This window comes from Armigeres subalbatus, chromosome 3 (assembly GCF_024139115.2).
Source record: "Armigeres subalbatus isolate Guangzhou_Male chromosome 3, GZ_Asu_2, whole genome shotgun sequence".
NCBI lineage: Eukaryota > Metazoa > Arthropoda > Insecta > Diptera > Culicidae > Armigeres > Armigeres subalbatus.
In genome coordinates this window covers 318,066,182-318,092,413 of record NC_085141.1, presented here as the reverse complement: position 1 = coordinate 318,092,413, position 26,232 = coordinate 318,066,182, and the positions used below count along the sequence as shown (strand labels likewise).

The 26,232-nt window shown below is 40.8% G+C and overlaps 1 protein-coding gene across 1 annotated transcript in view; it reads left to right on the top strand.

Annotated features, from left to right (window-relative positions):
• Positions 1 to 22,098: 22,098 nt before the first annotated feature.
• LOC134225413 (frizzled-like) overlaps positions 22,099 to 26,232 on the top strand; it is a 335,777-nt gene continuing 331,643 nt past the window's right edge. The window contains exon 1 of the mRNA XM_062705473.1: positions 22,099 to 23,549. Coding sequence (XP_062561457.1) covers positions 22,872 to 23,549 — 678 coding nt within the window. The 5' untranslated portion in view covers positions 22,099 to 22,871. The remainder of the gene's footprint in view (positions 23,550 to 26,232) is intronic.

The window sequence follows — 26,232 nt, the reverse complement described above, 5'->3', positions numbered from 1 at the left end:
GGGTAGAGCCCAGGAGCCGACGGGTGCGCCTTCCAACGGCAGTGGTAAGCGTAGATACAGAGGCGAGGCGAGTATCGTCAGTACTGACGATAAAAGCTACGCTGAAGTCTTGAAGGCCGTGATAGTTAACGATAAACTCTCTGGCCTAGGAGGGGATGTCAACTGTATCCGTAGGACGCGGAAGGCGAGATGATTCTCGTCTGCTCATATGCAGATGCTGCTCAGAAAAGTTCTGAGTACAAAAAGTTGACCTTGGACCTTGGGCCTGTATCGGAAAAATTATCCCTGACGCATAGACAGTCTTTAATTGATTGAAAAAATGATTATGAATATAGGGGAACTGTACCAGTTTTGACCATGTTCCTAATATTGCCAGTTTCTCGCATGACTCCAAAAATAAAGCAATTTTTGAGGGTTTTATTAGATCTGGTAGGAGATATATTCCTTATGCTTTATCACTGTTGAAATTGATCGATATTTTTTACTACGTCTGTGTTTTCTATATTGAGGTACACTTTACGATTGCGAAAATCAGGGACCGTCACGAAAATATGATAGACTTTAAAGTCAACGCTTCTTTGTATTTATTTGAAAATACTGGTTTTTAACTATTTATTATCGATAATTGATTAACAGTTTAGAAATAGGTCAACCAACCAAACACGTACATGCATCACTAGCACAGACATCAAAAATCAATCACTTGCGGGTTTGGATCTAATCCTCAGTTTGAACAAGGTTTCACGCAGAGCAGGCGCATCAAAACGATCGCAGCGGTGCAACACAGCATCACGGAGGTGCTTATAACATTTTCAAAAGAAATCCATCGCATTGGTGGTGGTGCTCGATGTGTTGCTGCATTCAACCTCAACGAACCAGCATTTCATATCAAGAAAGGGTTGACCATAAAAATAGCACTGTGGCGATCCCGCACCACCAGTGCCGATGCTGAAAATTTATTACAAATTGTGGTGTCAGTTACATAGTTGGAAAATTGGGAAAAGAAAAATTGGCTTTTGTATAAAATCAATGAAGACGACACCTCAGTGGAAACTATCTACAGCAACCACCCATCGGTGAACGTCGCTCGGACAGACAGATGCCAAGAGATAATGTTTCGTAACATGAAGAAACTTCGTCTTAAGTCAAATTTCTGTTGTTATTCCTTACAACAATACGCACCTTAGATAACCAACATATCACAACCAAATTCAGAATCTTGCGAGAAAATTTCATAGGATTCTTAGAATTTGTCATTCTTCGAACGGTCCGTTGTCTGCTGCGGAATCCCGATCAAAATGGCTCGCGCGCGCCGAAAAGCAGCTTTCTTATATCTAATGAAGAAACTCCATAAGCCCCGTCCCTTCATTAATCGTTATGAGTGCACATTATATTTACACCTATATCAGATCACAAAGGGGCGGGGTTAACGGGTTTATTGAATACAAGAAAGCTGCTTTCCAGCGCGCGCGAGCCATTTTGATCGGGATTCTGCGGAAAGAGCGGAATGAGCGGTTCGACAAAATTTGATGCAGCGGAGCGGACACAGCAGCACGAAGGCGTGGGTAGCAGTGGCAATGCTTAAAAAAAATTCCAAATGGTGGAGGTTTATCGAAAAATCATCAAGTGGCGGTCGGACAATTTCAAAGCAAGGTGCTGACAAGCGTTTGTATGCAGTTAGTTATTGGAAAGACGCATTGGGAAAAGAAAATTGGTTCTTCTCAGGACCAGCATTTTATGGAAAGAAAGAGTTAATTGCGAAAATGGATTGTTTCGGCGGCATCGGGTTTAGCGTGGTAGCTTGGTTGCTGTGAATGATTCCATCCGTTCAAATTAATTACATCATCTCCCTCCGCCGCGCTATAAAATTTGCTAGCTACGATTGAGTTTTGCACTTTGAAGAAAGTTCATATCGGATTATCGGAGAAGGTTGATTCTTTTGTATAAAAACCTTTTCGGAGGACACCATCCTCAAAAATGGCCGAAATAAAGAAGAAATAAGCAGAATCAGAAGTAGCGTGAAACCAAACGCAAATATATTTATTTGCAACGTTTGGTTTTCGACCGCGATGTAAGCGTACGTGGCAAAGTAAGGATTGTGATGTCCCCCACTGAAAGCCAGTCGAGTGGCTTCAGCGGCCGATAAGTCACGTTAATTCCACGGTTAGAGAATCAAAGTCCATCCAACTGGGAACATCTATTCGACTTCTTGATTCAGATGGCCTCCGAGCAGTTTGCTCAATGTTAATAAAACGACAAAAATATTATGGCAAATACCATCAATATCGAATAGCTACGTAGTCCTACGTTACCTTTGCGTACAACCCAATTGGGGTGCACCTTTGAGTTTTTTTTGTTGGAAAATATGGATTTTTTTAGGGTTCGTCAAATTAGGCAGTAAGGTGGCCAACACTGGTACACTTACCCTATACAACATATAATATAGCATATGTAATGATAAATAACTGTAGCAAGGCAACTGCCAATGGAACTAACATAATGAAAAATAATTAATACTATATAATATATGTGTATTCATTCAATCAACATAACGAAGTCATGGATACAGAGAAAGTTTCAAAAATTTCCGGTTTCGGCAATCAGGTAACACAGGACATGACATATTTTTGATGACATTTAGATATGCTTCTAGCTCAATTTGCTTAAATTAATGTTTTTCGTAGTAAGGTGTTCAACATTACTTTGGAAATATTAGGTTCAGGAAAACGAAATCGCCAACTGGATATTATTCATTATGAATTAATTACAAATCAAAAACAATGATTACGGTTCTCAACCATTATACAGCTTTAAAGTATTTTAAGAAAATGATAAAGTCAAACATAATAGCACATTTTCTTGTCTCTAAAGCAAAAATGACACCACTTACAGGACTTCTCCAGTTTTGTCCTTCCAGGAGATTGATTGCAGCAACAATGGGATTGGGAGATCATTCAACGCACTGTCCCGGCACTGTTCACTGTTCACTGGAATCTTCGCTCTCACACAACTCACTAGTCACAGTCACTTGAATAGTTCACAAAAATCTTTATTATTTTTTGGTTTTTTGATCAATCGTTTGCTATCACTTGCCCTCATAATTTTGAAAGGAATTTTGTCAAACAAAAGCTGTTCTAGTCGTTAATTCTATAAGTTTTAGCGTATCCTCAATTGTTTTTCATGCTATTATATCCAGAATGGGATATTTTAACACTACCGCAACATTAGGACATACCACAACGATAGGACGTTTTACCCTACAATTGCTTAAAAACATCAACACCATCTTCGATCAACTATGAAGAATTTTTATATCACGAAAAGTCTACTATTTTGCACGAATTGTATTTGGAACAAATGAAATAATATGACCACAGGAATATGACTGTTGAATGTTAACTAAACAAATGAAAAATTAATGATCAGTAAACGAAAATGAATAGCAACAGTCTGTACTGTATTTTTTTTAAATTTATCTTGTCTTTTAGTGGCCAACAAACTATGGTAAGCTTCACTCAATTTTATAGCCAGAATAAAATTATCATTTATACTGATTTAATATGTCATTTATCATGACCACATTGCATCCAGTCGTATCAGGTTAACAGACGTTTTTATTAACAATTTTTCCAGTGGACGTATGGCAATAAAATGTTTTGTTTAAATATTCACTCTGATTCACACCAACTGATAAAAAGTTCGCTTATTCACCTCACATTTATAAAGTCTATTTTTCTTTGTCACCGTAAATACCTCTTATAAGCTCCAGATCGAAATCTCCATGAGAGAATCAAGACTTCCCTGAGATATATTTGTGTCGCTCCGAACGGACCATGAATTATTTAATTGCATGCTTTGGCGGGTCGGCGAATGGACCATTTGTCCAGTGGAATCAATTACCGGCATAAAAGGGTATTAATAAAAGCTAATTATTCTCAATTTTATGCCCCCTTCTGAGACTCCGAAAGTTTGTGTACACACACAGATCGTGCGTGTGTGCCGGTGACCCCCCGAAGCCAAGTGTCCATTGAAGTCATTCGAATTTACTTCGCCTGACATTTTTGGCGATTTAAGACGTCGCGTTTTACTGCCCATTGACAGCAGTGTTATGTGCGAACTTCGGGGTCCCAACCCATCCCACGATGCTGGGTGTCAACGTACGGCGGTCAAAAGGAAGGTGATCGAAGTTGGAAAATTTGGATGGCAAACAGATTGTTTGGCCAGCAAAAAAACGGGTGAGCTCGTAAAATAAGGCTCTTCTCCGATGGGTGACCGTTTTAGCGGATGAAGGACCTGCCAAGTGAATGATGACGCACTGACTCTTAGACAGCGGTTAATGAAGGTTGATTACGTGTATTAAGTGTGGCTAGCGGCATCTCTTTTGATTACATGCTTGCATCCAGATGGTTTATTTTGAACAGGTGAATGATTTTCGCAAAACTTTAATGTTTTATGACGAGATTTCGCAGAATATATGTCATAGCTCCGATATTTATTCCATGAAAAACGAAGCTATTAAAAGGAATTTGATATGTTTCTTAATATTATAAAAATATCGAAGACCACGAAGAGGCAGATCAGATAAAACACCTCAAGTTTTTATAAAAAAAAATTATCCAAAGAGCGAACATACTACTTTTAGCACATGTTAAGTCATAAAAATGAATAAATTAGTCATCCGAAGTGCTAAGACATAACGAGTGAAAGTCACCGATGACGAGTATCAGCGTGTATGGCTTCGAGGTCCAGATTCGAACAAATAACCAATTAATCTACTCCTTTTTGGATGAGGCTGAATAGTAAACATGATAGACGGCAACCATATAAGCCGCGCTGCTGTGGTGGACAAAAAAACAAGCTGTCATGATTCGATGATAAAGCCTGTAATGGTCCGGACCCTGACTGCAACTGGCAAACGACGATGGAACAGTGCACGATTCCAAATGAAATCATAATCAATCATAGCTCAGCTGAGAATTTGTCCAGCCGGACAAGTGCTGTCCAGCTACTGCCTACCGGTGAAGGGTTGGAATTTATCGAATTTGTGTAGTCATGGTTAACATATGGAAGAAATAATTGTGACAAATGAAAGAATTTAGTCATTCGAGGTAATTATTTATATGATTGGATATTTATTTAGGAAGATGCGTGTGGCATTGGGTGCCATAACTAAACCAAATTCTAATTAAAGCTAGATTTTTGGTTATTGTGAATAGAAAAGAGAAAATACAACAGAATAAATAATAAGTTATAAAAAATATGAATAAAGAATAAATTCAAAGAAAATTCTTCGAATAACCTTCGACCCAAACTTCTTGCTAATAAAGCTAAGACAAACCATAGCATGTACAACCTACAGAAAGAATGCAAAGCAAAACTTTTAAAAATTCCACGAAGCATATTTCCCTTAAAAAAGTGCAATTGTCCCACGGGTGTCCGCCACTACTGGAACCTGAAACCACTCCGATAGTGATCCTTGACATATTCATTGAAACAACTCTCTTCACATTGCATTACAACTCGGTGGTGTCGTCGCAGATTTATAGTCGATGTAATTCATACGATATCCAAAGCAATGCCATCTCGAACTCTGGTTACATTGGTTACCACATTTCGCCCGCGCGCCGACCCGAGTTGTGGTTCAGCTGCATCGTCAGCCACAATCCCTCAGACCTCGAACTCGGACGATAAGACTGTTGCGGGCGAAAATAATAAAAAAAGAACTACGACAGAACGCGGCATTACTTGGTGTCTGTGGTTTTATTTTTCATTTTCTCAATTTAAATTTAATGCCCTTATCGTGAGCGTCCTATCAGATAGGGATAAATTTCCGCCGGCCACCGAAATTTATTGCTTTTCATTTGGATTCGAACCGTTGCTGATCATTCTTTCGCGAGCACGGTTCAGTTCAGTCTGCGGCCTGAATCTAATGCAGAGGGAAAGGATTAACTTTTCTCCTTCTGCATCATTCCCGGCCGGACATCGATAACGGTTTTGGGGCTGGTTGCGCACAAAATGTTGTGTTTTTTCATAGACTGAAACTATTTTAACGAATATGCACTTTCACGACTTGTTTGCTCATTTGTCAAATGAATTTTAAATATAATATAAATGAAAAGCCAAATTCAACTTTAATAGGATGTCGATAATTGAGGCATGGAAATAAAAGGAAATAAAGTACTAGCCCTGCAGATTTTGATTCAGCGAACGTTTTTCATTACGGCATATCCATCACGTAAAGTCGTGCCAGGTTCTAACCACACAACGGAGGTCTGGTTGGTTCAGGGTCAATGCAACCAGACACTCGAAGACGAACTAATTTAATCAAACCAGCGCGGCGGCGTGTTGTTGGCCAAAGGGCACTTCGGACGCGTTTGAAGATTCGCGGCGCCTGCTTTCGAACTCGTGCGAAACTCATCAAACGATCGATTGGAAATTATCGAGTTAGAATGGCTATTCCGCAATTGGAATGGGTATCCACGGAAGTAATTTGATTTGTTTTTATTTTAATAAATTGGAAATATTTTCACGCCTAAAGCTATGAATGTGGAGGAGTTACAAGGGAGATGCGTCATCGGAATGTACAAATTAGGAATTTTATGTTGGCTCAATCTAGAAGTCGTAAATCAGCAGGATTGAATGATTAATTATTACAGATAAATAACTTTTTCAAGCTAACGGTGCATGTGATCGACATGTTTTATTCAAAATGTACTTGTGTTTCATCACAATACCCTAATTTCCAATCGAGTGCCTGCGCCAGTGCAGTGTTCGCAGGTGTATTAGAAAACTGGATAGACATTTTCGACGAGGATTCAAGCTGTGGGGGGTACAGTAAGCGCTACATGAGCTGAAAAATAATGAAGCTGCTGGGCAGGACGAGATCCCGTTCGGGCTTCTCAAACTAAGAAGTGAGCAGAAATCGATCACATACTCTGCCGTGAATCGCATATCTGTCCCATCTTTGCTGGGTTTCCTACATATGTATGTTGTGTGCCCTCTTCCGAAGCATTATCGAAAAAAAAACAACATGAACAACCGCTAGTGCACGAGAAGCAAGGCTACGTCTAGAAATGCAGCGATGAGATGAGACAAGATGAGAAGGAGCTGAAGCAGAAATTGGTTGCTGAGAAATCTAAGCAGGAATATGAGCTCAACAAGAAGGTGAACGCAGAAACATGAGGCTCGAGAAGGAAATCCTCGACCAGAAGTTTAAGTTGCTTCAAGCTCATCTCGAAGAAGACGCCGGGAGAACAAGAGCGAGTGTGGTGAGCGGTAAAGGCTTCCCCAGACCTAAGCAATTTCGGCTTTGGGACAGTTCGTCGAATGACATTTCGTCGAATGACGTTTAGTCGAATGACATTTAGTCGAAAGTACATTTGGTCGAAGGGACATTTAGTCGAATGGACATTTAGTCGAATGGACATTTAGTCGAATGAACATTTTGTCGAATGGAAATTTAGTTAAATGGACATTTAAACGAATGGACATTTAGTCGAAATGACATTTAGTCGAGCGGACATTTAGTCGAATGGAAATTTAGTCGAATGTTGAAAGTGTTTGGTCGGTAATTAGTTAAATGGATAATTCGTCAATAGATTTTTGGTTGAATTTGAATAAATATTCCACAAGATTCATGGATAAACTGATAAGAGGAATTCAGTCGGCGTGAGGAAGTTCAATCAGCAGCGGATGAAACGGATATGGATGTCAATGAGGATTTTTCACCTGAGCTAAAGAAACTTCTGGAGAAAAATTGAAAACCTACAGAACTAGCCAAATATTAGGTACTGATGATGAAGTACCCTCTATTTTATTTTTCGGCACATTATCAAAAACCATTGATATCAATGTTACTACTTCATCGTAGTCGGCTTTGGAACATTTCTCGCTTAACTTTTCAAAATGACCTAAGTAACATTTTTTCATGAATTAATTTGAATAGCGCAATCAACAGAACAACATAAAAGCTATTGATTACAGTATTCAAATTATTTCATGAAAAAAATGTTACTTAGGTCCTTTTGAAAAATTAAGCGAGATTTCGTTGATTGACAGCTAGTCTAATGACATTTGGTCAAATGACATTTGGTCAAATGACATTTGGTCAAATGACATTTGGTCAAATGACATTTGGTCAAATGACATTTGGTCAAATCACATTTCGTCGAAAGGACGTTTAGTCGAAGGGACATTTGGTCGAATGAAAATGGTTTTCTTATTCTTTTCATTGAAACTCTTCTTTCACTCAATATTTATACAATAATTAGTTCAGAATGAAATTGTTTTCCAAACATAATTTGTTTATTATTGGCTGAAAATTCAATTCCGACCTAATGGTCATATTAAATTTCTGGTGAAATGGTGACTGAATTTCTTTTGACCAGGTGGTATAGATTCATCGTAGTCGGTTAGAGGGGTTCCCCAAGGTCAATATCCAGTCGGAAATATTCTCGGGATATTCACCGTTTTCGTATTATTTATTCTTTTTATGGACCCATCATTCTTTGGACAATATTGGAGCAATAATTATGTGACTTTTAGAAAACCCGAATAAATCATTAATTTTTTTACTGTTATTGACTAAAGTTCTTTTCTTCCAAATAGCCATTCGACGGAACGTTGTTAGAATAAATTTACCAAGATTTTTAATTCGAAAACTCGCTTTCGACCGAACGTCATTCGACCAAATGTACGAAGATTTTTCATACTAAAATCAGATTTCGACTAAATGTCAATTCGACCAAATGACCTTTCGACGTAGTGTCCTTTCGACCAAACGTCATTCGACCAAATGTCCTGAGTATCTAGTGGATTGAAAAAACATTTTCGACTAAATGTCCTTTCAACTAAATGTCCATTCGACGTAATGTCTTTTCGACCAAATGTCATTCGACTAAATGTCATTCGACGAAATGTATTCCGGCGAAATGGTATAGATTCGCAATTTCATCGCCGCGACGGACGGCAACAACCTAGTCGCCGCAATTCTATCGTTGGCTCATTGCAAGCAATGTTCTATTTACGCTTCCATACCAACGGCGACAGAATCGCTGTCGCCAAGCGATAGAATCGTCGCGACTGTCGCATCGCATGTGTTTGGGGGAACCTTCAGAAGTCAACAGCAGGCCTCAATAATGTACAATATTGGATCGATAATAACCAAATGAATATGATTTCCAACACTGGTAAAGTTGTTCCCGCTGGAATCGTAGCACAGGTCAGCGGTCCGATTGATTTTACAGAGGCTTACCTCTCTCGTCGCTATGTCCACCCGTAATGAGTGTATGTATCCAGTTATCAAACACCAATAACCGCCGCCGTGGCGGACTGCTCGTCACGTTGTTCCGAAGGATCTTTCTTGCTTCGGAGGAGATCCAACAGAATGGCCGATGTTTGGAGTAACTTCGAGACGTCAACGCAGCTTTGCAACGATGTGGAGAACCTGATGCGCTTCCAATGTAGCCTAAAAGGAGACGCGAAGAAGCAGTATGCAATTTACTTCTCCATCCTTCGAACGTACCACAAATCTTTAAATCATTAAAGATTTTGTATGGTCGACCTGAGGCGATTATTAATACCTGGCTATCTGAAGTTCGAGCAGGAACGACACCGAGAGCTTGAGCTTGAGCTTGAGCTTGATTGACTGCTCGTAGTTGCTACTCCATTATGACCAGATCAGCTGTTCTTGTACAGGGAACCAACAGATGTTTGCTTGGGACTAGCACACATCTTCAATGTACAAGTACTGGTGATCTCATTTGTTAGGTCATACTGGCGCCCGCCACGTCAGAATGCAAGTCAATGTAGGGAAGGGGGAGGAAATGATGATGCAATCACTCGCCCACTGCAAGCCGAATATACCTCTGCACTTGCCACGAGTTCATGCGGAATTCGTTGGAATTTCTGGGTTAGGTTGGAGAGGCAGGGGTCCGTCTTGGTTAACGAGCTGCCAATGTGATAGATAGGAGAAGGTAACTGATGGAATTTCTAATTGGATGTAGGAAACGAGCTCTATAGTTCATTTCCAATTCTAGCAGATTACTGATAGAATACTCAAGTTGGAGGTATAGGAATAGTAATGGAAACGGTATGGAAGTCCATTTCCAGTTCTAGCGATTGCTAGAACATGAGGAATAAAGAGAAAGATACAAAGTAGGAGAATGGAACGGACCTGGGATTTAACCCACGACCTCCTGCGTATGAGGCAGAAGCAGTAGCCATATGACTACCAAGCCCGCTAGTTCGAGCAGGAACGACACCGAGACCTGAAAAACTGGGGAGCATTATCAACTTCGGCTTAGCTATCCGAAATCTCTGCGCACATATTGTAGCCACAAGTGTATCTAGCGAATTCAATCGTAATAAAAGAACTGGTTGAAAAGCTTCCAGCAAAATATTAATCTGGACTGGGCTTTGCACAAGCGACATATGGCAAGCGCTGACCTGACGGAATATATCAATGGTGCTCAGCACTTTGGGCGTTTTTCTCCCTCATTTGCTTCTCACACAATAAAAATGAGCTTTGACCATACAAATTAGTACTTTGTACAAAGCTCTCAAATGTATCTATCTGCTGAAGGTAATTAAACGGATATTGGGGTTCAATCCGCCCGGTACGAAACGATCAAAGCAAAACAAAGGTGCGGCTCGCGGGCCGCACTGTAATTTTACTTTGATCAAGTCGTACGGAGTGATTTTGAAACCAATATTCGTTTTCATATCCTCAGCTGATAAATATAGTTGAAAGCTTTCGTTCAAGTACTAAATTGTAGGGTGAAAGCTCATATTTATTGTGTGACAAGTAAATTAAGGGAAAAACGCCCAAAATGCTGAGCACCACTGGACTATATGGACGTGATCGTTACAGCGGCTAGTAGTGTTACACCAATAACGGATAAATCGTGGAAGTCGAAAAGTAAATTCGTAGTGAATTCTTACTCATCGGAGGTTCATGCATTGAATATGCAGCACACAGAGGTCCCCAATGAATTCCCTTGCATGGTGTGCAAGATAGTTGGTCACAATCCCAAAGACTATCATATTATCAAATTGAAAACATTAGAAGAAAAGTGGACAGCTGCGCAGGAAAAACATCTATGTACTTGTAGACGTTGCTTGTACCCACATGGTAATTGGCCATGTAAAGCACCGTTTTGCGGAGTTGATGGATGCGAGCAACGGCATCACAGACTGTTACATTCTGGTGATCCAAGACTCGATAGTGCAGGTGTAGCTCCGGTTTCTGGCGTGATTGCTGTTCATCAGCACCACCATCGAGTACTCATTTTCATTTATTTAGTTTACATCTAAACAGATAACACTGAATCAACAATTTGACGCCACAATACACGGTTCGAGGCCGCATCTCTCCATCCTCGGATACGCCCCACGCTCGTCAAGTCGTTTTGCACCTGGTCTGCCCATCTCGCTCGCTGCGCTCCACGCCGTCTCGTACCTGCCGGATCGGAAGCGAACACCATCTTTGCAGGGTTGATGTCCAGCATTCTTGCAACATGTCCTGCCCATCGTACCCTTCCGGCTTTAGCTACCTTCTGGATACTGGGTTCGCCGTAGAGTTGGGCGAGCTCATGGTTCATTCTTCGCCGCCACACACCGTCTTCTTGCACACCGTCAAAGATGGTCCTAAGCACCCGTCTCTCGAATACTCCGAGTGCTTGCAAGTCCTCCTCGAGCATTGTCCATGTTTCATGTCCGTAGAGGACAACCGGTCTTATAAGCGTCTTGTACATGACACATTTGGTGCGGTGGCGAATCTTTTTCGACCGCAGTTTCTTCTGTAGCCCGTAGTAGACCCGACTTCCACAGATGATGCGCCTTCGTATTTCACGACTAACGTTGTTGTCAGCCGTTAGCAAGGATCCGAGGTAGACGAATTCCTCGACCACCTCGAAGGTATCCCCGTCTATCGTAACACTGCTTCCCAGGCGGGCCCTGTCGCGCTCGGTTCCGCCCACAAGCATGTACTTTGTCTTTGACGCATTCACCACCAGTCCAACTTTTGTTGCTTCTCGTTTCAGGCGGGTGTACATTTCTGCCATCTTTGCAAATGTTCGGCCGATAACCATCGAGTACTGTTTCGTATTATTCCTGTCGTACTGCATGCTAAAAGTCGTTCGGTTGAAACCTTCGCATTTTTGGACGGAGGGTCTGATTCGACACTGATAGACATGTCTTTGGCAGCACAGTTAGGTGTAAAAGGTCCAAAATTCTCTTTGTGTATGCAATGGACCAATAGAGTCAAGCGCGTTGAGGAAAACTCCCCGCAGGTACGGCTAAGCTGGCAAGCAGTTCGAAGTTCATAAAGTTCAAACCATTCAAGCCTTTGAACTTCCACACCAAAGAAACAAGCACTCGTACTTGAACGGTCTTCCAATAAGAAGCTATAGCAACGCAACACTGGGCATTTTGATTGGTCTGGATAATACAAGATTAAAGACTACACTGAAGCTACGAGAAGGTCGAGAAGATGAGCCTGTAGCGGCTAAAACCGGTTGGGTAGTGTATGGCCGTATTAGAAATAATTCAAATGTTTCATCGCAACGTGTTCTACACATCGGTACAAGGACCAGAGACAATGAACATTTTTGGGCAAAACGCCTTTTTCTACCAAATGACAACCCAACAAACATTGGAAGCTGAAGAAGAGCTTGTTTCGTGGCAAATAAGCTTCTTCAGCTTAACCTTTAAATGCGCAATGTTGTTTTAAAACAACAAACCGAAAACACGTTTATTGTTAATGATTTCAATGGTAATTTACGTTAAAAATATTTCCGACGATTTCTAAAAAAATGCCTTGCGCCTTTAAGGGTTAAAAACTAGCTTGTTCAGCTTAAATTGTTTGTTGGGAATTCTTACCAAACGGCATTTTTGGTCAAATGATCCATATTTGGTCGAACGACTTTTTCAACCGAATGGCATTTTCAGCTAAATAACCAGTTAGGGTAAACAACTTTTTACAAGTCCGGCCAAATATTCCTTTTGCTTCAGCCAAACTCAGGCCTTGGAAAATTCGTTCAAAAACGAATGCTTCGTTTTTAGCCCACAGTGAGGATTTAATTTCGGTGCACCGATTGATGTCCGCTCGATGATGTGCTGCTTGCTGCACGAACAAAGGAAGAATCAAATAGGAAGTGTTCGTTTTATACATTAGTCGTGATTTCTGGTTCTTGATTCACCAAATGCTTCTTAGGGGTTCCTAATCCAAACGATGAGTCCATCATATTTGAACAGGTTTTTAGTCTCTTGATAAGTCTTGCTCCTCTGTTCTTTCAATTTGATGCGTTCGTCATGCCATCCGTATAAATAATGTCCTCTTGGCCCGTTGACACCCGCCTTTTATACAGTTTGGTGTTGCCAACGGCGATGTGTTGTTTGTTAAACTCAACCACGCCTACCATGATGCAGTTAGTTGAAATTGTGATGCAAACACCAAAAATATCATAGAGTGGCGGATTTGCATATTTTTTATTGTGGAACGAAATGATGTATTAATGTAAACAATGTTGAATTTATGGGGAGTTTTAAACGTGGCATCTTCACAAGTCGGGTTATGCCGAGGAGGCATCGTTCAGTAAAGCAGCGTGAAATGAGAATGCTTCCTTCGTTCATCGGCAGCACGCTTTAACACAGAGATATGTTTGCTTCACACAAAACGGTCCTAATGCAGAACAGCACCTAGATGAGCGACAGTTACACAGCCGCAAAAATAGCTCGTGTGGTTTTGTTGAAGCTTGGATTTCAATATTTTCAACAGTATTTGGTTCCTCATGAAACAGGGGATCTGTACAAACGTTTACATGTTAAAAAGGACCGTTATCACGACCGTACGAGGCATTTTTGTGTCTGTGCAACTGTCGCTCATCTAGGTGATGTTCTGCATTAGGTCCGTTTTGTGTGAAGCAAACACATCTCTCTCTGTGTTATTGATTTTAAGCGTGAGTGTTTCAGTTGCGAGTGAGCGTTGTGTAGATACAAAACCATATTAGCGAAAGAGAGAGAGCCTGCATTAAATACCTCTCTTTTACACATTAATTCCAACAGAAATGCGCAACTCAGTATAAGTGAGGCAAGAGAGTTAAAAATTATCTGCACTAGCGGGTGCTTTATTTCACTCTCCAACTGTTCCGTACAACAGTGCCATATGGAGCGAGGAATCATTCTTCACTAAGCTCTTTGAAACTGCTCTCCCATGCTTCCTCGAGAGTATATCTGGTGCTGAAGCATCGGTCCTCATCTTCATTGCTCCATTCATCCACGCCCTGCAAACTACATTCTCGGACAAACTAGTTTCCGTTAAACGTTTAGTTTTGCTAAATGGTACTTGGCTAGATGTCTTTTGGGCTAAGGGCCAGTACCGACTTGAACATGAGAGGCTACGGAATTTTGTTCAATGGTCAATTGACAAAAACTCTATTTCGCCAAACGAGTGGCCATTTTCGATCATATTACCCGTTCAGTCCGAGGATCAGTTATTGATATTTGGCCGTATGACCCGTTGGACCAAATGACATTTTCGGCCGAATGGACCATTCTGTCAAAAAATCGTTTCGGCTAAACAGTATTTTTGGCCAACGATTGTTTCGGCCAGACGACCTGCTAGGGCATACGGCTTTTTTGGCCAAATTTCCAGTTCGGCCCTCTGTAGCGTTCGGTCAATGGAATTTCCAAAGAATTTCTTATCGAAAATAAAAAGTATTTTTTTAAGAAATCCAAAAAAGATCCTCGATAAACCCGAGCATTTTTTCGTTGTTTTAATGTTGGCTATGCCAAACTAGCTGTTTAATGATGAACTTATCCCTGCAAAAAAACACTCTTATAAAGGATAAAAAGAAATAGCCGTCTTAAATAATCTAGATTGACAAAGTCAACGTTAAAGCGTCCCTTTTACCAGTCACATTGTTTTGTGTAAATTTCAAAGAAACTCAACAGAAACTCAAAAAGAACTTTCCGTGGATATTCCGAATATTTTCCTGTAGGAATTTGGAACAACTTTCCGTGGAAACTCTTAAGAGATACTCATTTTAATTCCAAATAATTTCCCTTGGTAAATCCTAAGAGCTACTTTTGGTAATTCCAATGAGGAAAAAAGGAGGTCAAAATTATGAATCCTGCAATAAACGGTGGTATTTATCATAAAAACATAGATTGAAAAGCAAAAAAAAACAATGGAACAACGTTCTCTGACGAATGAAACTTGTTGCGAATAAATCGGTTTAGAGTAAGTGCTTAAAAAAAGTTAGGATCATTTTTGCTCACACACATACAGACATTCACACACACAGACATCACCTCAATTCGTCGAACTGAGTCGATAGGTATACAACACCATTAGTGATTGGGCTTTCTTTTAAATGCTTTTAGAGCCATCATATAGCTTCTACGTATATTAGTACACGAGAAAGGCAAAAATAAGCAATTTTGAAAATTCATGTATCTTACAAAATGGTGAATTTGGGCAGAATTTTATTCATGGTCCTCAAAGCTTAAGAGTTCAATAGTGTAGTGCAAGATGTTTTGTTCGTTGAAAATTGCGTAAAATATGCTTTTACAAAACTACTAAAAACTAAATTCTGGACGGAGCTATTATTGCATTATCAAGTCTATTGCAAAGATCTGTTTAAGGGATTTGTAACGATATATAAATATGTTACTTCTGGGACGAAAATATGGCAAAGCTGCCCGTTTTCCCAAAAAAACGTGAAGATATAACTTCTAGGAGGGGCTAGTTTGAACGCCCCCACCCTTCCCTAAAAAAACTAAAAAATAAAAACTGTCCTGCTTATAAAAATATAGATTATAAGCTGTGCATTGATCACATTTTACTCGCCGAAAATTGGCCTTCTGGTAGTTTTGGCTACACCTTTGGGCTGTCCTATTGTGGAGTTCTCGAAACTTGAAAGTAGTTCCCGTAGAAAATCTAAAAAAAATCCAAACGAATATTCTAGAAAAACTTGAGGAATTTTCTAAGAAAGTTCATTTATTTTTTGAGGCGAAACACAAAAAAATCTCCCGTTAATGTTTTGAAAATATCCAAAAGTACCTATTCAGTCGAACGACATTTTCGACCGAATGTTCATTTCGGCCAAAGAGCATATTCGGCAATATAGAAAATGAATCGCAGCAGTCATCTACAAAAAGGGCGATAAGCTTTATTGTAGCAACTACCGCGCAATCACATTGCTGAATGCCGCCTACAAGGTACTCTCCCAAATTTTATGCCGTCGACTGGCACCAATTGCAAGGGAGTTCGTGGGGCAGTACCAGGCGGGTTTTATGGGCGAACGCTCCACCACAGACCAGGTGTTCGCCATTCGCCAAGTACTGCACTGCCCTTCTACGCATAGTTGTTCCATGTTTGTTCTTGTGGATTTTGACTTTTCACCATAGAGCAGTCTATTTTGATGTATACTTTTATAAAACTTGGACAGATTTCGAACTTTGTTCGGAAAATCATTGAAAACAACATCAAGTCTATTTGTCCCATTGCTTGATTTCTACGCATAATTGTCTCGCGGTGGTTATATTCATTATTATGGCGGATTCTGTTATTTTATGGAGCAACACACATTGAAATAGCATTTTCTGTTAAGATCTTGCAATCTTAGCCTGTTGCACTGGTTAAATGGGTGCAATTTGTACAATACTCATTCTAAGCGCCCGCATCACTTCAACCACGTGGAAGGTTCACTTCTATAGATAAAGCATGTGGAGACATATGTAAATCGCAGTAGTCATTCACGAAATCATGCATTGAACGAGGCTGATATGCGTAGAAACCATAAAACAAGTGCTCTATTTATCGGCATAACTGTCCCGCCAAACTATTTTCATGGTCTTTGTCGCAAATTCTATTTGTGAGTGAAAAATAAAGAATGATTTCAATAAAATTAAGTCTTCTGAATGTTTCTGTGATGTAATAATCTTATATTGCATTATGGTTATACGCCAGCAATGAAAATTAGTGTTCAATTTCAAATGCCATTTTCTCATTTGTCGGTTTTTGAATATGGTACAAGCATGCGTAGAACGGTAGTGCAGAAATGTCGCGAATACAACGTGCCCACACTTTATCTATTCATCGACTTCAAAGCCGCATATGATACAATCGATCGGGACCAGCTATGGTAGCTAATGCACGAACACGGATTTCTGGATAAACCGACACGGTTGATCAAAGCGACGATGGATTGGGTAATGTGCATAGTTCGAGTTTCAGGGGCATTCTCGAGTCCCTTCGAAACGCGCAGAGGGTTACGGCAAGGTGATGGTCATTCGTATCTGCTATTCAACAACGCTTTGGAAGGAATAATACGAAGAGCAGCGATTAACACGAGTGGTACAATTTTCAATAAGTCCGTCCAGCTATTTAGCTTCGCCGACGACATAGATATTATGGCACGTAACTTTGAGAAGATGGAGGAAGCCTATATCAAACTGAAGAGGAAAGCCAAGCGGATCGGACTAGTCATTAACACGTCGAAGACAAAGTACATGATAGGAAGAGGTTCAAGAGAAGACAATGTGAGCCACCCACCGCGAGTTTGCATCGGTGGTGACGAAATCGAGGTGGTAGGAGAATTTGTGTACTTGGGCTCACTGGTGACTGCCGAAAATGATACCAGCAGAGAAATTCGGAGACACATAGTGGCTGGAAATCGTACGTACTTTGGACTTCGCAAGACGAGTTCGCCGCCGTACTAAACTGACTATCTACAAAACGCTCATTAGACCGGTAGTTCTCTACGGACTCGAGACCTGGACGATGCTCGTGGAGGACCAACGCGCACTGGGAGTTTTCGAAAGGAAAGTGTTGCGTAATATCTATGGTGGGACGGTACGTGGAGGAGGCAAATGAACCACGAGTTGCATCAGCTGCTGGGAGAACCATCCATCGTTCACACCGCGTAAATCGGACGACTGTGATGGGCCGGGCACGTAGCCAGAATGTCGGACATTAACCCGGTGAAAATGGTTCTCGACAACGATCCGACGGGCGCAAGAAGGCGAGGTGCGCAGCGGGCAAGGTGGATCGATCAGGTGGAAGATGACTTGCGGACCCTCCGTAGACTGCGTGGTTGGCGACGTGTAGCCATGAACCGAGCCGAATGGAGAAGACTCTTATATACAGGCCACTTCGGCCTTAAGGTCACTCCTGACGGAATCCAATTTTCAACGCACAACTGTCATTTTTATTTTGTCACGCATGCTGCGATGCAGCAAAGCTGAAAAATAAAAATGACAGTTGTGCGTTGCTTCCATATCGAATGGTGTGCCCTTGAAAACGCGAGTCTTACTTTGAAAATTTTATTCCGTCAGGAGTGACCTAAATCTGAATAAATAATAATAAATACTAGCAGTCATTGATAATGGAGTGTCATATTTTCGGGATAGAAAAAAAAAATGGATTTTGCTGCCAAAATTTTATCCCCGAGGTGATCTTTAAATAGTATGTTCTTTGTTGTCTGCAGATGCTGTTGAGAAGTGATGCAATCGAGTTATCCCGCCCGAGTACCATCGCAGATCATAAGTTCCGAAGCTTTGAAGTATGATAACAACACTCGCTTAACCATTCAACGTCGTGTAAGCCAACATGGAAACGATGATGACACCGACTGTTGTGGAATTTGCCTAACAATAGCTGGATTTCGAATCATTGTGCCAAATGGTGAAAGAAGTCGTCAACCGGAGTGCATCGAGTCGCAGCTGAGTGCCGATGGTTCCGGACCTGGAGTCACACCCAGCAATGCCTGTGAGGAAGGATTTTGAGCTATAGCGGCGTATCATGGGGCCGACAGCTAATTCAGAATCAGGCTATGGATGAACCCCTTCTGGTTGATGTGGGTGGGTTGAAGTATCACTGACAAATCGAATGCCATCAAGATGTCCCGACGAAGGAAAATGGTTTTGATAGTGACCAATCATGTTCCGTCTTAAACGTCCATAACTTCTTGAACAAATCAAAGAAGATAGAAAACAAATCAAGGACTCAATTATTTCTTTTTATCAAACAATTTCTGATTTCTGTGCTTTTCAAGACATTGGCTCAAAACCGAAACATTCTCAAAACACTTTGGTTTGAAGGAAGGATTTCGTTCATCAAACATTGTATTTTTCACGCACGGAAATTTCATGAGAGAATTCCATTATATACAATTACATTATATCGCATTATATACAATAATTTATATAAAAAAAAGTATACATAACCATCAGGGCACCCGATTTAGATAGGAAGAGTGGAATTGCCAACTTCCTATTCTTAACATTTCGTGGATAAAGGGCGGGCTCCTCTCCCCATCTGTTGGGTCAATCTGGGAAATAAGAGCTTGATTGTATTATTGTTGGTACGAACTTTCTTCTGGAAGGAGATTCTCTACTCATCCCGTGGATTTCGCATTTGCCGCATTTGACAGGTCTCCTGCTCGTTTGGAACACTATTCTGTATGAGAATGACAGATGAATTTTGTTTCAATTCTGACAGTGTCGCCACTCTTAATTACATACACTCTGGACTCTGGAAATGACATTCTCTGCCAAATAACATATTTTGATTTTGACATCAAATTGATACATAATTTGTTTTTAAATATGAATCATCATGATTGATTACATATTTTGATCTCATTTTGCTGTAGATTAATAAGGCTGTGAACCAATCTACCGATTCGTTTAACTTTTAGTTAAAATTGGACAGTTCAGAACATTGAAAAACAATTATCGATTGCTCTCAAGCTTTGCTCGGGTAAGCATCTACCATAGTCTTTTCGGTTAAACAACATATTCGGCCAAACAACTTTCAGCCTTGTGGTCTTCAGCCAAATGGATTTCTGTCGAACGACTCTTTGCCATTCAAAAATTCAATTTCAAGTTTTGCTTAGTTTTTACAGCTTTTCGAAATTTAAACAAGAAATTGTATGGAATTTTCATGGAAACCATTGGTATCTTCACGAAACATTCTCTGGAGTTTCAACGTGTTTTTGTAGTGATCTATCAGGAAATTATATGGAAATTCCACTGAACCTTTGGAATTTCCACTGAAAACCGGACTTCTTCAAATTTGAATCGGCGTGAAAAATTATAAATCAGCGGCGTGCCAAAAACTATCGTCTATCTAAACTTGTTATAATTTTACTATGACGATCATGATTTTTTTTTTATCTAAGACAGAGAATTCATAACAAAATTATTGCAGATATTTTTATTTGTAACACATGTTGATATAATTGTGATATAATTTTGGTGTAACTAGCTGGTCGGTATGCTTGAAAGGGATGCTCGAAAACTATTACCATGTTCCGTGATCAATTGCATTACTTCCACAGCTCTAACGAGAAATTGAACACCCCTGAACATTTTGTAATGTTCAGAAACCAGAAAAGAAACCACTCAAACCACTGAGATATACACAGGATTATGCTTTTACACGATTTTTTTTTCGCTCGTTTGTTTTATCCTGTGACCTCAATTGTCCACCAAACTTGTTTAAAAAAAATCCTGAATGAATTAAAGAAAAAGAGCATGATACTTAATATGCGTTAAACATTTAAGATGAGTGCAAAATTGAGAAAATGTAAATCGTGTAAAAACAGAATCTAGTGTAGTGTTTTCAAAATTTGTTTTTTTGATTTTCTGAGCAAAGTTTTTTCGATTTTCTAAGTGTTAATGAACATGCCGGCACAGAGAAATGCCGGCTTTACTGTTTTCAAACGAAAAAATCCAGACTAATCCACTTACCGGTGACGATGCCTTCCTCGATTCAATCGTTTGGTTTCGCCATAGTGAGATACAGATAAAAGATAATTGCTTACATTACGGCTCTTGCAAACGCTGTATGGCTAATCAACCAACCAAGCTAATATCACAGACAAACAGACATAACACATTGAACATTCTCTCATCAAATTCATCGTCGTTAAAACACTAACGACATCTGTTGATTTCAGTTAGTTGGGCAAATCACGAACCAGATGGCGGTAGTGAGCAAACGTCAAACCCGAGCAAATCCGATGCGCGCGCCACGAGTGATCAATTGGCCAACTAATGATTATTTGAATCGACCAGTAAATCAGTGAACGATGTAAATTTGTCAAGTGTTATGTCTGTTTGTCTGTGCTAATATGGTTCAACGCACCATTTTCTTCATAACTTTTTAACGCAATTAACTACTATATTCAATAGTGATCAACTAGGATTTGTCCACAGTCAAATGCAACTTGTTGTTAGAAAATCGGTTAAGAATCACTACATGAAAAAGTGGCTTATGCACTCATACACACGGACTGACAGACATTTGTTAAAATCTATGAAAAGTTCGTTTTTGGAGTGAAATCATAGCCTTTCGGTACTGCTTTGTTGTACGAGAAAGGCAAAAATGTGTCGCATGATGTTAAACTTGGTCAGCATGATTAGCTTCTTTATATGAAGTGGTCCTCTAGCGGTTATTTCTATAACTTTAATGAATTATTGCAAATATTCTGAGGTGAGTGCATGAGCTACTGTACCCTAACTGCAAGCACCACAATTCAACTGCCGGATTACTCCTGAAACAAAACTCACCATTTTCACTACCATCCGCCAGGTGGCAATGCACAGTATTGCTCTAGTCCAGTTTTATCTAGACAGAACTTCACATCCACCATCGATGATTCCAACCAGTTTCCGTCAATGTATCTGAACCATGATCTAGACGACAAATCCAGATAATGTTTCGTTCAAATTCGCACTCCCTCTTCATTCTGAACGAGACAAGTCCAGCATCAACAAGTGCTTCTCAAATTTTGACGTTTCTCTCCTGCCACCAGTTTTGTTGTTGTTTTTTCCGTCTTGTTTTGCATCGCTTGCGCATAACTCCATTGACTGTTCTGTTAATTGTTTACAATTGTCGGTGATACCAACACTCGCAAAAGGGGAGCACTGGAGGAAGAGACAAACAACCGACAACAGTATCAAATTGTGTGTGCCTTGCGCAGTCTATATTCGCCTGGTGTTGTCTGTCTTCTTTATATTTTTTTCATGGGATATTGGAACGCGATTGTCTGTCTGCATGTTGCCACTTGTCTTTAGTAGTATTTCGGATGCTTTCGCCGTCGGTTGGAACGTTCGGTCGGTTTCATCGTTTTCGGTGCTCTCGGGATTGATTGATTGGATCATACTGGATAATGAGTGATATTGGTTTTATTAAAAGTGAATTGTCTCACGAGTGAGGCATTGGCTTAGTTTTGTGTCGAAGATAGATCGAAAAGTGGTGATAGTGTCGATCAAAATCGGAGTCGGCGGCGATCAAAGGAGATCAAAGAAGGCGCGTGTGTTGTTGCGTTCGCGATAAAGAGCAACAAACGAGATAGCGTTGTCACATCTGGTTTTTGTCATCACTCGACGGTGTGTAAGGGCTTGGGAGAAGTGAACCACCCCAGTACGGTTGTCTTGCTACGTTGAGGTGAACGGTCGCGGATGGAGTAAAAGTGAAGGAAGTGCACAGCGGGAGGAAGAAGAGGATCGAGTTTTATTGCACTCAAGTGCGAAGTATTGAGCCAGAATGTTGTAAATTTGAGGCCGTTTGGAGCAGATTTGGTTGTAGTGGTGAAACGGGGCTTCTAAAAATATGCATGAAGTGGCGGTGCGGTGCTGAAGAGATGCCGCCGGTTGTGTTGTTGTATTGGTGTTGAGAATCGTCGATCATTTTATGTGTTGTTTATTGCTCTTCGAAGTTGTTATCCATGGTATCAATGTGAGCGTGTTGAAATAACACCGGAAAGTGTGTGAAACGGAGTGAAGATAATAGCAATCCAAAACAGAGCATATGAATCGAAAAGTGTGAAGTGAAATTAAGAATTTCATTTTTCGAAACCATGGCTCAAATGTGCAGGTTGCTTCAATATTCGATTCTGGTTGCTTGTTTCGCTTGTTCGGGATCCTTACAGCAGCATGAATCATTTGGAGGGCACGAAATGTCCAGTATGAATGCAGATGACTTCCAGCACCACAATCGTTGTGAAACGATTACAATTCCATTCTGCACGGATATTCAGTATAACAGAACAATCATGCCAAACCTGATTGGACACACAAAGCAGGAGGAAGCTGCATTGGAGGTTCACCAGTTCATACCTCTGGTGAAGATTGACTGCAGTCCAGATCTCAAGTTCTTCCTTTGCACCCTGTACGCACCTGTCTGTACAATCCTCAATTATCCCATACCACCGTGTCGGAGCTTGTGCGAGAGTGCTCGGGCATGTGAAACAATTATGAGGACTTTTGACTTTCCATGGCCGGAGAACTTGGAGTGTAGCAAGTTCCCGGAGGATGGCAAAGAGCTGTGTGTCTCGCAGAATACGTCATCAGAAAGCACACCGATGCCAACGAATGCGATGCATCCTACCAAACCTCATGTCGCAAGGAAAAACAACCATGCCGGGGCTGGTGTTGCAAATCACGTAGGGAGCAGTCATCGAGATTTAGGATTTATCTGTCCGGTGCAGTTGAAGGCTCCAACGATTATGGGCTATCAGCTGACTGTAGGAGGAAAGGTAGGTCCGCATGATCCAATGAATCGATCAGCACGTCTCAAATAAGCATAACATCATCGCTCGTCACTCGAACGGTTCTGCTGTAGCAAAGAAGCAAAATTTTCATTTCAAACACGTTTTCCTCGTTAAGTCCATCGAATGGAAAGACTGTTATGTACGCTCGTCAGAGCTCTTCCCCATAAAAGAGCAACAACAACCGGACTGGGTACACAAACACACTCGGGCTCGCTTGGCTGGATACTTGCGCTATACGTGCCGGTGCCGGTCAAAGCTGCAAAGTTTGGACGAAATGGATGTTTGCTTCGGTGCCGGGAAAAGCGTACAAAAAGAACCTTGTTATTGCTGCCGGTCGGTGGATGCTTTATCCAGAAATGAACCACCGGTTGGCTGTCTGTTTGCTCTTGCTCCACGGGAGCCATTCAGTGCTGCTGAACGATGACGGTGGAGAAGCCACCGTGTGGAACCTTTATTCATGGCTTTGTGTCCCGCTAATGCTGCAGTGTATCATGTTCTCATAGTTTTCCTAGCTGCTACTGGAGAATACTTGTTGAACACCAGTAATACTGGCTATGATGGAGCAAATTGCGTTGGCTTGAACTGCAATGCGATTTGGGAAAATCTACATTCAATAATGTTGATAGTTTTTACTTGATTTTCTTCAAATTTAAAATATATCGTTTGTAAATGGAAAAAAATCGTGATCGACGTCGTGGAAATTGTTATGGTCGAACCAAAGAAACCCTCTTTCTTTTTCTATCCTGAAAATAGCTTTAACTATAAATAGACGAAGTCCTGAAAGCCATGAAGCAGCTCATAATTGTGTTGGATGGATGCAAATTAAAACTCATGAATATCAAGCACCATAGTAACTAAATAAATTGCGATTGAACATCATCACTGGCATCGAATGTCTCAAGGGCAAACCATCTCGCTCAAGCTTCATAAGCCCATGCCTTCATTTTAGTCCTTCTAAATATCACTGGCAACCGTAAAATCAATCCTCACCTCTTCAATCTGGAGCAACTTGCTCTTTCAGACCGGAATATATACATATGTCGTCGGCAAAGCCAAATAGCTGGACAGACTTATTGAAAATTTTACCACTCGTGTTAATCCCTCCTCTTCGTATTACCCCTTTCAAAGCGATGTTGAATAGCAGACACGAAAGACCATCACCTTGCCGTAACCCTCTGCGGGTTTCGAAGGGACTCGAGAATGCCCCTGAAACTACGCACATCACCCGATCCATCGTCGCTTTGATCAACCGTGTCAGTTTATCCGGAAAACCGTGTTCGTGCATTAGCTGCCATAGCTGGTCCCGATCGATTGTATCATATGCGGTTTTAACATCGATGAATAGATGATGTGTGGGCTCGTTGTATTCGCGGCATTTCTGCAGTACTTGGCGAATGGCGAACACCTGGTCCGTGGTGGAGCGTTCGCCCATAAAACCCGCCTGGTACTGCCCCACGAACTCCCTTGCAGTTGGTGCTAGGCGACGGCATAAAATTTGGGAGAGTACCTTGTAGGCGGCGTTCAGCAATGTGATTGCGCGGTAGTTGCTACAATCCAGCTTATCGCCCTTTTTGTAGATGGGACACACGACACCTTCCATCCACTCCTGCGGCAAAACTTCCTCCTCCCAAATCTTGGTAATGACCCAGTGCAGCGCTCTAGCCAGTGCCTCACCACCGTGTCATCTCTATGGATTTGGTTTAAAATTGCTTGGATACTCATTGAAAAAAGAGAGGTGGCACTTTGAATCTGGAATACTTTTAAAACTGGTGAACAGGTCTACTATACACAAAGAACTCCTTGTTCATCGTTTATGGGTTCAACTGTTGAAGCGAACTTGATTTCGCGCTGATTTACGAATTGGTTGAACCGATGTTGGGAGCAGATCATGTCGTTGCCATTCTCTGGATGTAGGGAAGTTGCCCAGCGTGTTTCAGGAGTTTAAAGAAACTTCGGGCTGCTGCACCAGCTACTGCCCTTGTTGAATTTTGGTCCCATATCCTACTTGGTTGCTTCGTCTGCTGTGTTCGTTTTGGATCGTGACCATCTTTACTCTTCACGTTTCGTATTCTTATTATCTTCTCTCATGCGATGGGTCTTTGTGAATCCATGCATAAACAGTACTAAGGTCAGTCCAAAAAAAAAAACGTTGCAATCGACCTTTGCGTCAAAAAATCGGATCTAGTTTTATTGTCTCAGTATATTTTTTGGCTTATTTAAGGTAAACTTTCCCGAAGAATCCATAATTTTTGAAGCCTCCAACTATTTACAAAATTAAAACAAAAACAGAAAAGTGCTGCGCGTGTGAACCGGCCTGAAAAATTCACCCGATGTTCGTTCAAAATCGGTGTTAGACCATAAATAAAATATAGAATCGATTGAGCGACTAAATTTTTATAATAAAAGTTTCTGGATTACTGGTCCTTTCAAATGAGCATTGAATATTCACCTTCATGGAACAATCGTTGCATAATTATTTAAAAAGTAGAAAGACTTACTCAGATTACTTCTTCATAGATTCACTGATTTGGTTATCACTAGGGATCCTACATTCAGAGATATGCGAAAGCGGCCATCTTGAACCAATCGAGCATTGAGAACTGTCTGAAATCTGAGCCAAATGAACATCGCTTTTATTGCAGATTAAGAGGTATAACGATATTTTTCA